The sequence below is a fragment of the Cupressus sempervirens genome, chromosome 6 (genome assembly GCF_028749045.1).
Source record: "Cupressus sempervirens isolate cs-2001-9-10 chromosome 6, ASM2874904v1, whole genome shotgun sequence".
NCBI classification, from domain to species: domain Eukaryota; kingdom Viridiplantae; phylum Streptophyta; class Pinopsida; order Cupressales; family Cupressaceae; genus Cupressus; species Cupressus sempervirens.
This window is the reverse complement of record NC_143123.1, coordinates 303,844,738-303,859,297: the sequence shown is the minus strand read 5'-3', so window position 1 is coordinate 303,859,297 and position 14,560 is coordinate 303,844,738. Positions and strand designations below refer to the sequence as shown.

The 14,560-nt window shown below is 35.6% G+C and overlaps 2 protein-coding genes across 10 annotated transcripts in view; both read right to left on the bottom strand.

Moving 5' to 3' along the window:
• Nucleotides 1-2,688: 2,688 nt before the first annotated feature.
• On the bottom strand, nt 2,689-10,046 carry LOC149552413 (uncharacterized). Of its 2 annotated transcripts, XR_016352921.1 has the most exons (4): nt 7,789-10,046; nt 7,555-7,679; nt 3,276-3,397; nt 2,689-3,175 (listed from the first exon to the last, which is right to left on the bottom strand). XR_016352921.1 is itself a non-coding variant. In XM_089787968.1 (3 exons), the coding sequence occupies exons 1-3, from the start codon at nt 7,990-7,992 to the stop codon at nt 3,118-3,120; spliced, it is 387 nt and encodes a 128-aa protein (XP_089644094.1). In that variant the 5' UTR covers nt 7,993-10,046; the 3' UTR covers nt 2,689-3,117. The 2 variants fall into 2 exon arrangements, 1 of the variants encoding a protein (XP_089644094.1); XM_089787968.1 differs by lacking the exon at nt 3,276-3,397.
• A 147-nt stretch (nt 10,047-10,193) lies between these two features.
• The window catches only part of LOC149552410 (Polynucleotidyl transferase, ribonuclease H-like superfamily protein), a 252,443-nt gene continuing 248,076 nt past the window's right edge, over nt 10,194-14,560 (bottom strand). For 7 of the 8 annotated variants that reach the window (XM_089787960.1, XM_089787964.1, XM_089787962.1 and 4 more), the window contains 3 exons: nt 10,738-10,833; nt 10,569-10,658; nt 10,194-10,474 (listed from right to left, as the gene is read on the bottom strand). In XM_089787960.1, the coding sequence (XP_089644086.1) occupies nt 10,418-10,474; nt 10,569-10,658; nt 10,738-10,833 (243 nt within the window). In that variant the 3' untranslated portion in view covers nt 10,194-10,417. Of the gene's footprint in view, nt 10,475-10,568; nt 10,659-10,737; nt 10,838-14,560 lie in introns of all 8 variants that reach the window. The other variant, XR_016352920.1, reaches the window with a different exon arrangement.

Sequence of the window (14,560 nt, the reverse complement as noted above, 5' to 3'; positions counted from 1 at the left end):
GTAGGGTTGATGGCTTTAATGAATGTGCCAACATGTCGATGTGGTGTCGACCCATGTTTGTTAAAGACCTCTAATACACCAAAAAATCTTGGGTGTAAATTTTGGTGTTGCTCGAATAGGAAAAAGGTGGTTATTATAATTAAATTTTTTTAAAATTAACATAATGAATAATTAATTATTATGCTAAGAACTGATAAAGATTTTCTATTGCAGGGACATGATGTATGTGGATTCTATGGTTGGGTCAGTGATGCACAAACAAGTACGGTGCGTGATGAAGGAACAAGTACAATGCATGATGGAGGAATATAGTGCAAGTGTTGCAAGGCTCAAAAGGCTGAAATTTACTTTTTACAATGTTTTCTTTGCCTTGTAACTACATTTATTTGTTGGGACCATATGCAAAAAAAATCCATAAGTAGAACTTGTATAAGACTTTTCTAAAATGAGAAAAAAAAACTAATATCAGATTTGAGATCTTTTATCAACTCTTATAAAATTATCTTTACAAATAAATCTTGTGTCTAGTTTTCAATTAAAATCATGTTGAAAGATCATTTAAATATGACTTATTTGTATTTTTTTAAAAATATTTAAGTTTTGATTTTAATATTTTAATTTAAACTAAGTTGAAATGTCACGTTAATGCTATCAAAACTATACATTTTAAAATAACAACTTTTTGATTTTTTTAAATAATAAACAAAAATATTTAAAAATCAATTATAAGTAGTTATATAATACATTGAATATAATTTTAAAATGATTTTATTTAATTTTAAATACTTTCAAAGGTTGTGTTATACATTAACTATAAAGTTAATTTTTTTTTTAAAAATAGAATACTTGCTTTTAAAATAATTAACAAAAAAAATTAGTTTTTGAGAATAATTTTTGTTATATTTAAAATATAACTAGACCTCAAAAAAATTAAATTATTAAAATAAAAATTAAAAACTTATTCCAATTCCTATTTTAATTGTTGCAACCAAACACAAAATATATATCTTCTGACTACTCTTCCAAGACAACCAAACATGTTCAAATGATATTCCATAAGTTATTTTAAGAATGCGCGAATTCTAGAAGAGAGTTTATTCCAACATTGCGAATGCCACATTCAGCAATTCCTACAACCAAACAAACCCTTACCTCTTAGTTTACCACCCACGCTTCATGAGGAGCCACACCCATGAAAATCAATTAGGAAAGGTACAGGGGCCCAAAGAGTTGACTATTTCAAGACTTTGTTCAGAGGTCAAGTGAGCGAGTTAAAGGAAGGGTAGGGTTCTTGTTTTTCTGAAGGAGGTCTAAGCATCTTGAAATCCATACCATTCAATGGGTTGCATAATTGGTTGGCCCTATCGCCTTATATATGCAGGCAATGTAAGAGTTGTGTATGTTCAACGTGAATTGCTCAAAGTCTTAAATGTGTTGTCAATAATACACAGCTACATATTTAATAGGGTGAACATTTTATTTGTAGGTAGTCAGTCATACCATTGCATTGTCGCCCCTCTCGACCCTCCTTATCTTAGGCTGCTCGAGCACACATATCCAAATAGCATTCAAATATCCATGAAATTTGTGTGCTTGGAGGCAAGCAATGTTAGGTTCAATTCCTCTTCTTTTCATGGATGCCGCAAACCCAACCAAGAATAATTCAAATTTTTAGGGAGATATGAGATGAGATAACTTTAATTCCAATTTCAATTTGGTGAACCAAACAAACAAAGAATAAAAAACTGTAATTTCCATTCCCAATCCTCATTCATATTCCTATTTTCAATTCTAATTTTCAATTCCTATGCCAACAACCAAACTAGCCCTTATAGACATGGATGACATTTATTTGTCATGAGGCAACACAAGTATACAAGTGAATGTATAAAGACACAAAGAATAAACATTGTTAGGTTCCTTCTTATTGACTCTTTACCCTACAAGATGACAAGATAAAAGCTCTGATACCATTTGTAATGTCCCCAAGTAGGCTTAGACTTAGTCATTTACTAATTTGACCTAGATTTATACTTTATATCCTAGGCTAAATAAATAAAGATATAATAATTCAATCTATGATATTCAAAGTAAAAAGATTTATTCATTTAATTAATTAGAATAAGCCACACACACACACACACATGACGAAGGAAGGATTAGGTGCATAACCAAGGTGCTTAGAGACCAATTATAATAGGGTCCTTCAAAGTTTACAAGTCCAAGCCCATATCCTATCTTGGGACTTGTAAGGCTTTTAGGACGATGACCCCTACCCTATCTTGGGAGTAATACCACTGATTGGATTTAGATAGGCCCCTCCTTGGAAGCATTTCGCCCCTTTATTGTCAAGCCAAAACAGTAATAAATTCTAACCCTTTATTCTTAGTTGTCGATTCGTGACACGAATCCGATTTGGGCACGTGAATCGGATCCGTGGATTCGAGATTTTTTTCCCCAATTATGATTTGCAGAGGATTCGTGCATACACACGCGCACGCGCACGCACACACGCACAAAAAAGAAGAAGAAGAAGAGAAATATACATAATTCTAAAACTAAATCATTTCATAGTATGAATCTATGATTCTAGTATGCATCTATGAATCTAGAATACTTGATCAATGAAATTAATCTATTTTCATGATTATAAAGAAAATCAACACGTTCACATTGAATTACTGAAAGTGAAAGTTTGCAACATTCAAAATATACATCATTAAACTTAAAAGTTTGTAACATGATTTACTCATAAAAGAGTCAAGAGTCAAGACTAAAGTTTTTGATTTAATCATCAAATGGATTTTCAAGAAAATCAGCATAAGAGGGGTACTGATCAGCTGCAAGTGTTGCATCTGCATCAGTAGAGAAACCCAAACCACTAGTAGTAGAGTGGATTGCGAACTCATAATCCTCCTCCTTATCATCCACATCAATCAAAGTGGATCCAACAAGATCCCAGATGGTCATATCTAAATCAGTAGTCTTGAGTGCTACATCCCAAAGCTGTTCAAGCCCCTTCTTGTACATTGGATCCTTCCGTGACAACAACCGCAAATTGTTGTGAATGAACACAAGGTCTTATGAATTTTTTTGGAGCCAACCAGTTGCGTTTGACTAAGTGGATAAAAGAGTAAGTACTCCAATTTTGCTCAATTGCAGAAGAGTTGGCAACCTAAAGAGAATTAAAAATTATCAATACAACAATCAAGATAAATAAATTAAATAATAAATTCAAAGAATTGAGAGTGTTAAGCTTCATTTTACAAACTTACTTGGTATAGGACATTTATGGCAAGAGGTTGGAGGTACATGAAGGCTTGCCCATGAAGGTACAACCATTTGATGGCACCTATCGTGCTTTGGTTTGCTATGGCAATAAGGTGGAAATCCTCACCTGAGATGAAGGCAAAAAATTCACTCGTCACAATTGTCCCAATCTCTGCATCTTGGAATATCTAGGCTAGTGCCCTCTTGTACCCATTTGCTGTAAGAATTTGGTATAGCTTTGACACCATGTAAGAATTTGCCTTAGGACAAAATCACGCCAAGATCAAGCACAAAACTGGCACAATATGGACCAAATAATGTATGATCATAACAATATGAGAATGAATAACTGATTATCTTTTGATATTAGATTATTCAATGATAGATAATTGATGTTGATTGATTGATGTACAAGTACACTATAAGTGTTTGTATATAAAGGCCTTTAGAATGCTTCTAGAATTTCTAGGAGTTAGCAATATGATAAGCCTCACAACTAAGCACATGTCCACCAAAAGTGGATTATCCTCCTTTGAGTGTAGGAGTTAGTGCGATGATGAGAGGATAAGCTTACATAAGAGTGTCATGTAAAATTATGTTGTAGACACCACGTGCTTAATTAAGAGTGCGGACAATTGTGTTGTCTGCATGACAACTCAGTTAATTATGCAAACTCCAATGTTGTAGACACCATGTACTAAAATGAGTTGCTAACTCATGTTGTCAACATGACAACTCATATGAGTACACATACTCCTAGGTGTCTAACCTAATAAATAATAAAATAATGCATTTATCTTAAATAAACTTAAGTAAAGTGTAACTAATAATTATTTACACTAACACCCCTCCTTAAGTGCAACTTAGGGGAATGCACTTAAGCTCACGAAAGCTATGATGAAATGCATAATGGGTGTCAGCTACTAGACCATGTTAGGTACCCATGTACAAATGCAATGCTCTACATACAATGCTATGCAATCTCTCTAAAAATGGAGAAAGAGAGAAAACCTCACGGGAAAAGCCCTCCCCCAAAAAGAGAGATAAGTACAATAAAGAAAGATGCATGTATGGATGGAGTAATCCAACGCCCCCCTCGGCCCCCATTATGACATACATTATACATATACAATAGAGAATTCCTCCATGAAACCCCCCCTTAGTGAAGGATCTCTTGATGATGAGTGCTTGAAGACAAAAGAGAATCCAATGCCGATAAACAACATTTCTCCCTCTAGGAAGAAGATATACTGAGTATAGGTACAAGTATGCTTCCCACTGTGGATAGGAAGATGGAAGAGGAATCCATATGTAGTATGCTATGGATGTTGCCTCTGAAGTCTGCTTATATATCGACAAGTCCTTGAGGAATGTAGATGCTATGAACCAATCTGGTGAATGCCCAAAATAAGGTGGCAAACAAGGTAACATGTCCATGCATGAAGCTGAATCAACCTCCAAAGAGGATGAGGCATCCTAATAGGAAGATGTAGGAAGAGAAGCAATGTAGCCTCCCCTCAATGATGAATGCTCACCCATGAAAGACACTCCTTAATGACTAAAGAAGCTGCACCATGAAAGTTGAATGATGTTCCTCCTTGTAAGAAGAAATGGTGCCATAGGTGTAGAAGAGAATACTCCCCAACTGGTAGGAAGAATCCTCAGAAGATAGGATGTCTGAGGAAATTGGAAGACAGTCTCCAAAGACGGATATGACTATTCATAAGTGAAAGAGTCCTTCATCTGTTGTAAAGAAATACCCACAATCATGTCAGAACGGTCAAGTGGTTAAGGGTCAAAGTGTGCCCTCACAATGAGTGAAGAAGTCTCCTCAACAAAGAGAAGATTGATGTCATTGATGATGTCTTCCACATCTTCAACGTGAGACTCCACGAACAACTCTGCAATGTCTGGAAGGAAGTCATCCCATGAAGTTGAAGTAGGAAGACATGGTAATTCTTGTTGCACTTAATCAAGAGTATCTGTGGCTGAAACTAGATCAATAGAAGCAATAAGAGCATCAGGAGGTAAGATCTCATATGGAGTTGAAGGTACCACAACTGAGGTGACTGGAGGTAGAATGTCCTCTGGAAATGGAGGAACTGTGGAGTCTAAATATGCTTTCCAAAGAGTCATCCAAATGTCATAAGGATCATTGAACTTGTCAATGACATCAATGCAATATTTATTGACACTAAAATAAATGACATCCATAATTATTTTAATGGGTGTCCAATCATTAGAGGGTCGTTCTTTGGAACATAAATGAGGAAATACTTCCTTATGCTCTCTTCTTAGATGATCAATTATCAAGGCACTCCATTTCTAATAGTTTCTCTTTGTCAACCTAGGTCTTACACCAAACTGACATGTGAAACAAAACTCCATGAGATCAATGTATGTATGCACCCCCTAAAATTCAAAAATAATCAATCAACCACCCCTAATGTATGACTTGACACTTTATACTTAGTGCATTTACAATAGCCCACTTGCCAACACGGACAAGAGTGGACTTTTGATTTTGTTGTTTACAACCTCCTCTTGGAGTTCAAATTTGAAACTTAGCAATTTAGCTCAGAGATACAACAATTTTGAAGTTTGATCAAAGCATCACAATGTAAAAAAGGACCCATTTCTAAAAGTCGTATTTTTGTCCACACAAGCCTATAATCTAATTGCAGATCTGGAAAGTAGACAAAAAATTATGCACTTAAAAAAAAAAAAACAGAACTTGAAAATGCATCTAGATGAGCCTATACTAAGCCTTTGAGGTTGCAAAAATTGGGATTTACGAGTTGCAAAAAAATTCAGGGACAGAGATCTCAAACAACCTGCACCAATGTGTAGATCATGAAATTCTACCCCAAAACAAAAAAATTGCTCGAAAAATGGAGCTTGTATGAGGGAGATATTGCTATTTGAAAATCACCTCTATAATTATTTTTCCTAAATCGCTGCCATCAAGCCTCCAAAAATCAAATGTCTCTAAATTTCACTTCAGATGTCTGATTTTGATGAAATAAAAGTCGATTTGGGGGTTTTCTTGACCTTCTGAATATGATGTCAATATCTGATTTGCACCAGCAAGATCCAATCTTCACTTGCAAAAAATCTCTCCTACTGGCTTGATGACAAAAAATTTCCAAAAAATAATGCAAATCCAAAAAAAATTGTAGAGATGCAAATAAAAAATGCAGGTCTAAAAATTAATTGCACAGATCTAATGAGATCATACCAATTTCGCAAATCAAGCCTTCGAGTTCTAATTTGCAAAAAAAAATTGCCTTGGATTTCACTATGGCCTAGGGTAGGCAAATTTATAGTCAAAATTCACTGAATCAATGCTTCAGACGCAATGGTGAGTCTGCTTTGGCTCTAGACGCTCCCAATAACTGCAGATACTCCGAATTTGAATCAAGGTCCTCCAAGAGGTGAAGCAAAAATGGTCTCCAATGGCTAAGAAATGACGCTCCTATGACTCTAATACCATATAAAAATTTGGTATAGCTCTAATACTATGTAAGAATTTGCCTTAGGAAAAAATCATGGCAAGATCAAGAAGCACAAGACTAGCACAATATGGACCAAATAATGTATGATTATAACAATATGAGAATGAATAACTAATTATTTTTGGATATCAAATTATTCAATGATAGATAATTGATGTTGATTGATTGTTGTACAAGTACACTAGAAGTGCCTGTATATAAAGGCCTCTAGAATGCTTCTAGAATGTCTAGGAGTTAGCAATATGATATGCCTCACAACTAAGCACATGTCCACTAAGAGTGGATTATCCTCCATTGAGCACAAGAGTTAGTGCGATGATGAGGGGATAAGCTTACATAGGTGTGTCATGTAAAATTATGTTGTAGACACCATGTGCTTAATTAAGAGTGCGGACAACTCTGTTGTCTACATGACAACTCAGTTAATTATGCAAACTTCAGCATTGTAGACACCATGTGCTAAAATGAGTTGCTAACTCTTGTGTTGTCAACATGACAACTCATATGAGTACACATACTCCTAAATGTCTTACGTAATAAATAATAAAATGCATTTATCCTAAGTAAACTTAAGTAAAGTGTACATAATAATTATTTACACTAACATTTGCAACCTCTACATCTTTAAATGGTGGCACTCTACCTGGAAAGCGAAGTACATCTGCACTATAGTACCCGGGGATAACAAAAGACAATTGAACACTATCAAATATCAATAGCACAAACATTGGATAAAATAAGCACAAGCATTTGATAAGAACTACAGTACCTTGGGGATAGAGCATATGCAAGGAGGTGCAAATGTGTGGTCATCTTATTCCATCGATGATGGACAATTTTTTCCACCTTCATGTAAAGGGTATCCTCAAGATCATTCTCCCTCCTCTGTATGACCTAGGATATGAGATATGAACAATACTTATAATTAGTGAATATGTCAATCTAAACTTTAGAATCTAGATATCTCTCAAATAAAAAATTGTTGTAAAAGCGTAGAACTTACCATTTTAATTATTTCCAGCGTAGTATCCATGGAATCATATATATCCCCAAGGCATGGCTCATCACTATTTGCAAAGTGAAGCATTGCAATTATTGGATCGGTGATTTCCAACACATATGTCACAAGACCCCACCAATCCTCATCTAGTATCATTCTTCTCACATTTAAGGCCCTTGTTGTATTGGCCATATCAGGGTCTCTCATAATTGTTAGAGGACATTCAATGGAGTTTTGTAATCTATTTTGTGCACAACCTCTAATTATTTTTATAAAATGATCAATTCTAATAAAGATATTAGTTTTTATAAAAAAATCTTATTGTTTATTTTTTACAACTGAATTCTATCTATAATTCTTATTGGCTTATCCTTTGAACCTTTTTAGGTGCAATTGCGAGTGAATTAATTCACCAAAATTTGGGACATTACATTTATCTCCTAGAGTGGACCGCATTTGTTCATGATGGTCGACTTTCTGTAGATTGTGTTTATCTTGTATGGCTAATTGAGAGTTTCCATAAATAAGTTGATATATATAGATGTGTAAATGCTTGATTTGAGGTGTGGATTGATTGTGAATGATGTGGAAGTGTATGCGGTGAAGAAAAACTGTGAATATCAGTTCGTGATGCTCTTTAATCATCACATAATTTAGTATGACAGTATTTAGGTAGACAGCGGATGTATGTTGTGTTTGCCATGATAGTAGTTGCTTGACTCAGAGGTTCAAGGACAGTTTCACGATCAGGAGATCCTATTCATTTCAATTCATCATGTCTTTGTACCTGCTTGAATATAGTGGATCCTTTTGTCAGTTTGTGCAGATCTATATCTTCCTCTGAAGTGGTGAGCTTCAGTCTGCAAGTCTTTTCATACCTTTCCCTAGAATCATGTCCCAACTTACAAGCACATTGTATCTTACCCTAAGCTTATGCTTAGTGGATCCTTCTGTCAGCTTGTGCAGATCTATATCTTCCCCTGAAGTGGTGAGCTTCAGTCTGCAAATCTTTCCGTACCTTTCCCTCGAATCATGTCCCAACTTACAAACCCATTGTATCTTACCCTAAGCTTGTGCACATTACTCTGCATGTCCAAATCGGGACCAGTAAGCTACCTTGGCCTTAAGCCAAAAATACCGTATCAAATTCATATTGTGACTATGATTATCACTGCGGTTTTTCTCATATTTGGTTTTCTAGGTAAAAATTTTGACTTCATGTGTTTGGTGTTTATTGCTTAATCTTTAATTGATGTTCAGTCGATTAAAGATGATTGATAGGAGTTTGTGATTGAAAAAGATTAAAAATTGCTCAAGACTGACTCACCCACACCCACCCTCAGTGTTATGGCACGTTCAACATACAACAGCTTCTACAGCTTCGACAAATCTTCTGGTGGAACTATACATGGTCTACAAGCCATCTGTTGCTACATCTGAAGGCTGAGTTTGTCTGTACCATAAAAAGTTGCAATTTGCACGTAGAGGCCAAGTATAGATCTTTTTCCCGTTGTATTTTTGTGGCAGCTTTCCATCTTCTGTAGCTCTGTATATCTGGGAAATTATGACAGATTTCTTATTATAAATGAAAGGCTTCTATAAATGCTTACCAGGACCTTTATATAAGCATTGTTTACTTCTTGAAACATTACAAACTAGAACAGCATTACAAACTAAGACACTTCACATGACTGTGTGGCAATATTGACAAGGGAAATAGAAAAAATATGGTGAAAAAATAGTAAGGACATAAAGGTTTAAATGAAATGTCTATACCATAAGCTTGAGGAAATTGCAAAAAATAGTTCCAATTTAGGGGTGCCACATTTCAAATCAGCTAGTTGAGTTCCCAAGGTAATAAACATTTTGAGTTTCAATTGCTTAGTAAGGTTACCTATCATTTGGTTCCACAGGGGAGCTTTGTGGAATCAATTTGGTAGCATGAAATAAATTAGTGACTTCCATTGGAATTTACATGTTCTTGAGTGCTTTTGGGGGAAGAGGGGAAATGGGAGGGGGAAGGGGGGAAACATGAGAAGTTTATCAGGGACACCTAGTAGTCAAACCTGAATTCCCAAAAGTAATATTTAAATAAGAAAATAGCATAGGAAACAGGTTGGGAGAAAAGAATTGTGAGGTGGTTGAACGGGATGGAAGTAGGAATAGGAACTGGAGAGGGATATGGAAACTAAAAGTTGTTAAAGCAGCCTCATAGACAATAGTTTAAACTTTTTTACCCAATAAGTGCTAAATCAATTTTCCTCTTTCTTCACAAATATTGGAGCAGTTAAATTAATGTCTTTGTCACATCATGTTAACCCAAAAAATACAATCATTAAATATTCTAGAAGCCAATATACACGAGTACAATAATAAATGGAATATGCCAATAAGCTAATACTATAATCTGACAGAAAATCTATGGATAGCATGTTTTCATAACAGCAACAGATTATTTTGATGTACACAATTTACAAATACACTTTCTGCCAATTGCTTTCAAAGAAAAACCTTATTGCTACAAATGCAAAGTGAATTGAAATTGAAACATGATGAAATGTAAATGTTTCAAAGGTTTAGAGCTAAATATATGTGAAGAGGAAACACTGTAATGGAGCTGACAGAGTGACTTTCATGAATTCAGCTCTACACAATGCTTTACCCGGTGTTGGAAATCGTCCAGACAACCCTACATAGCATGACAATAACAAAAAGTGATGCACTCACATGTAAAAGACATGGGACAATAAAATTAGCATTGTACTGTCATGAACTATCATTACCTGGAGAATGCCAACAGCAGCAAATTTATCCAAAATTTGTTTCATTTGTGATGGCTGTAAATCCAAAGGCTTCAACATAACATCCACTGCCTGTCATAAATTATTATATTAAATTCAAGATAGCATGATAAAATATTTAAACATAACTGTGATAACTATTTACAATCACCTTTGTTGTGAATCTTTCATCCCAGTATGTATAGACCAAATCTCCAAATCTTGCAGTTTTCTTCAGTTGGTCCACAAATTGCTTCACTTGGAATGCCTTCCTTTCAAACACAGTTCAACAAGCAAGATGAGCAGATTTAGAAAAGCATGCTATGAAGCATGAGAATTCATGATTGGATACATGCACACAATTCTTTGTCTATTGTTAATTTACAATTTTATCCTTGCGAATCAAAAAAATATTGAATGATTTTCGTTTGACTGATGTACGGCATGAAAGGCTTAGGGAACAATCATTACAACAATACAATTTTTCTATAAGTCAATCCTACATGACCTCCTTAGACCTTTATTTTGCATAAAAACTATCAGCACCTAAAGTGGAATTTCTCCTATACAACGTGCAACTAAAAGTGAAAAATCCTCAGCATCTAAAATGCAATCTATTGTGCATTATCCTAAGTACGCTTAACTAAGGTGTAGTTAGTGAATAATCAATTACACCTCCCATCCCCTCCAAAATGCAGATTAGGGAAATGTGCTTAAGCTGACAATGCAAGATGGGACACGGTTACTAGGCCGTGTTGGGTAACCAAGTAAAGTATGCAAGTACAATTGCAATGCAATCTCTCATAAAGATAAGAAAGGGAGAAAGTCTAGTGGGACAAGACTTGAAGAGATGGATAAATAAAGTAACTCTTAAAGATGAATGGGAAGAACAAAAACCCGTGTGAGGAAAACTCCCCCTTAGAAGAGAAGAAGAGAGACCAAGTAGCCACCCCCAATGTAGAATGTATACCAATGTTAGATGTTGTAAGCTAGATGAAGGACCTCCTCCATGATTGCTGAACAATAGTCCTTCCCATAGGAAGAAAGAAATCCAAAGATGTATAAAAGATGGCTCCCCAATCTAAAAAGATAGATGCAAGAAGAAACTTGTATGGAGTCTCTGAAAGCTGCTCGAGTCCCCTCATATCGATGTTGAAAGCTGATTGTTCCAGAACTTTTGAAAAAGACAAGTCAAGATCTGATGAGGATGAATGTAGAACATGATCCAAAGACCCAAGTGCCTCCTTTAAAGATAAATCAAACTGCTCCAACTAATGTACACAGCGATTTGCAATCATATCAAACTCGAAAGAATGATCATGCAGAGAATGGCCAAGAGAGTTAGAATGTTCCCTTGCAACAATCAAAGAAGGATCATCTTCATTAAAGAGAAGATGAATGCCATAGAAGATGCCTCCCAAATATGCAATATATGACTCCAGAGACAACCCTGCAATACCCGACAAGTAGTCATCCCATGAAGCCATAACTAGAAGTGAAGGTATCCCCTGTTGCACAAAAGTTGTAGCAATGAAAGCATGTGGAAGTGACTGATAATGTGACTTTTTCCTTTGAATGTTTGAAGGATCTCCCATAAGCGAACCTAATGAATCAATCTGTCAAGCCCAACAAGGTCTAGTAGAAGATGTAGGAGTATCCTCAATTGCAAGTGGACCCTATGAAGGTATAATCCTGCGAGTCGAAATTGAAGTAGAATCAACATCTAAGTGACTAACATCACTTTCTACAATGGATGGAGGAAGAAGGCTAGAGGCCAAGCTAGGAGAGCTTTCCTCAAAGTGTACGCCCCTCTCAATGAATATCTCATGTGTCTCACAATCCTTAAGTATATATGCTTTAACATCTTTAGTATATCAACAAATATGCAGGCTTACTTTGAGATTCCAATGCTTTGCATTTCTGTGGAGGTATGTGTGCCCATGTTAGACAACTGAAAACTCTTAAGTGTCTCACAATTGGTTTTCTACCACACGAAGCCTCAAAAGGAGTGATGCCCAAAAAAATCTTTATGAGGAACCCAATTTTGGATATGTGTGGCACAACTTATAGCTTCTGCCCAAAATGTTGGACCAAGGGACTTAGCATGAATCATAGAACTAGTCATTTCCTTAAGGGTTCTATTCTTTCTTTCTACAACACCATTATGTTGTTAAGTGTATGCAATTGAGTGTTGAAGATCAATTCTCTCAAATGTGCACATATTCCCTTCCATTGTCTATGCGAAGAATCTTAACTTATATCCTTGATTGTTTCTCAACATGAGCCTTGAAGGCTAGAAATTTGTCGAACACTTCACTCTTATGAGCAAGAAAGTAGACCAATGTGAAGTGGGAGAAGTCATCAATGAAAATGCAAACATAGCAAGCCTTGCTAAATGATGGTAATTAAAATGGGCATGCCACATCTAAACATCTCTATGAATTTTCACTATAAAACTTCTCTTCAAGATGCTTGCCCATAGAACACCCTGAACATATGCCATCTGAAAAACTAATAGGAGGTAAGATTTATGACCATATGTTTGGAGCTAAGCTGCTGAATAGTAGTAATTAAGATGTCCAAACCATAGATGGAAAACTTGCAGATTACTCGGCGAGTTTTAAACACTCGCCGAGTATTTAAGCTGGGCGAGTAAATCCCAGAAAAACTTGCAGGAATAAAAACTCGGCTGTTGGGAAAAAACTCGCCGATTACTCAGCAAGTTTTTACTAAAAACTCGGCGATTTTTTTTTAAAAACTCGGCTGCATTGTTTGATGCCAAGAACTATTTACTATTATGCTTCCTACCATGGGCATTCTGCATGAGAATGCAATTTTGTGCGCACTGTGCATTTATATATATCTAAACTCTGCTTGTTTCTTTTGTATTCTCTTTAATTAACTTATTAGATGCATCTTCTCATTAAATTTTGCAAAATAAATGTATTTTTAATTAAATTTCAGCAGTTTTTTTAAGTTCCCGAGTTTTTTTTTTAAATCACCGAGTTTTTCCCGATTAAACTTTTGGGGGGCTTGGCAAGTTTTTGCCTTTGGCGAGTTTTCCAACTATGGTCCAAACCACTCATGCCATGACATGCTTTCTAAATTTGAGTAAGCAAGGTAGTTGGAGAATTAGGCACAATGCGAGAGAAGAACAAAGCGCATTGTGATTTTTTTTTGCTATTGCAACCAAAGCATCATCCTTAAGTTCTTTTACAAAAAATGAATCAGGTTGAAACTCAATTCTCATTCCATCTCTATAGTGAGTGATTTGGTAAACTGAAAGTAGATTGGCACTCAAGTTAGGAACATAGAAAACATTCTCAAATGATCCAACATCCTTGGCTACCAAATCTTTACCTTCAACTTCCACTGGATTTTCATTCCCTAGGAGAATGTAGGGTACCTTAGATGACACTAATGAAGAAAATGCTCCTTTGAAGAACATATATGTTGAGTGGCACCCAAGTCAAATATCCATTACTATGAAGAACTTGTAGTTACCACAAATGCTTTCCCTTTTCCTTTTGACCGAGGAACTAGAAGGTGATGATCCTTCTTGTAAGAATTTCAAATATTAATATTGTTCTTGATAATAAATTCCAACTCATCGCTCTTCTTAGTGTGACAACAATGCTCACCGTGCCCATTTTTCTTGCAATAAGAACAAGTTTGTCTCTCTTTCATATTTAGATTTTCCATCTTGTAGGAAGATGAAGTATTGCCTTCGTGTTGAGAGGAAGATTGTGCTTTCTCTTGTTGTGCCTTTGACTTTCACTAGTTCTGCTTCTTGAAGGAACCCTTTCCTTGATTCCCTTGATTTCCATGATTAGTCTCAAATGGTTTAGACCTTGAAGACCTGAGAATCCCCATTCTCATCGACTTTGATTTTGCTAACAATGTCTCTGTGAAGGCATCAAATGAAGGCATAGTGTATGAAGCACCCACTGTTAGCCTATGGGTTTAGAAGGTAAAAATAAATGTTGCATACTCTA

Excerpts from the sequence above, each read along its gene's own strand:
- LOC149552413 (XM_089787968.1), bottom strand. The coding sequence starts at position 7,992 with ATGAGAGACCCTGATATGGCCAATACAACAAGGGCCTTAAATGTGAGA. Across the intron at positions 7,680-7,788 it reads CGCTGGAAATAATTAAAATG|GTCATACAGAGGAGGGAGAA; the intron begins GTAAGTTCTACG and ends CTCATATCCTAG. Across the intron at positions 3,176-7,554 it reads GCATATGCTCTATCCCCAAG|GTTGCCAACTCTTCTGCAAT; the intron begins GTACTGTAGTTC and ends AATTCTCTTTAG.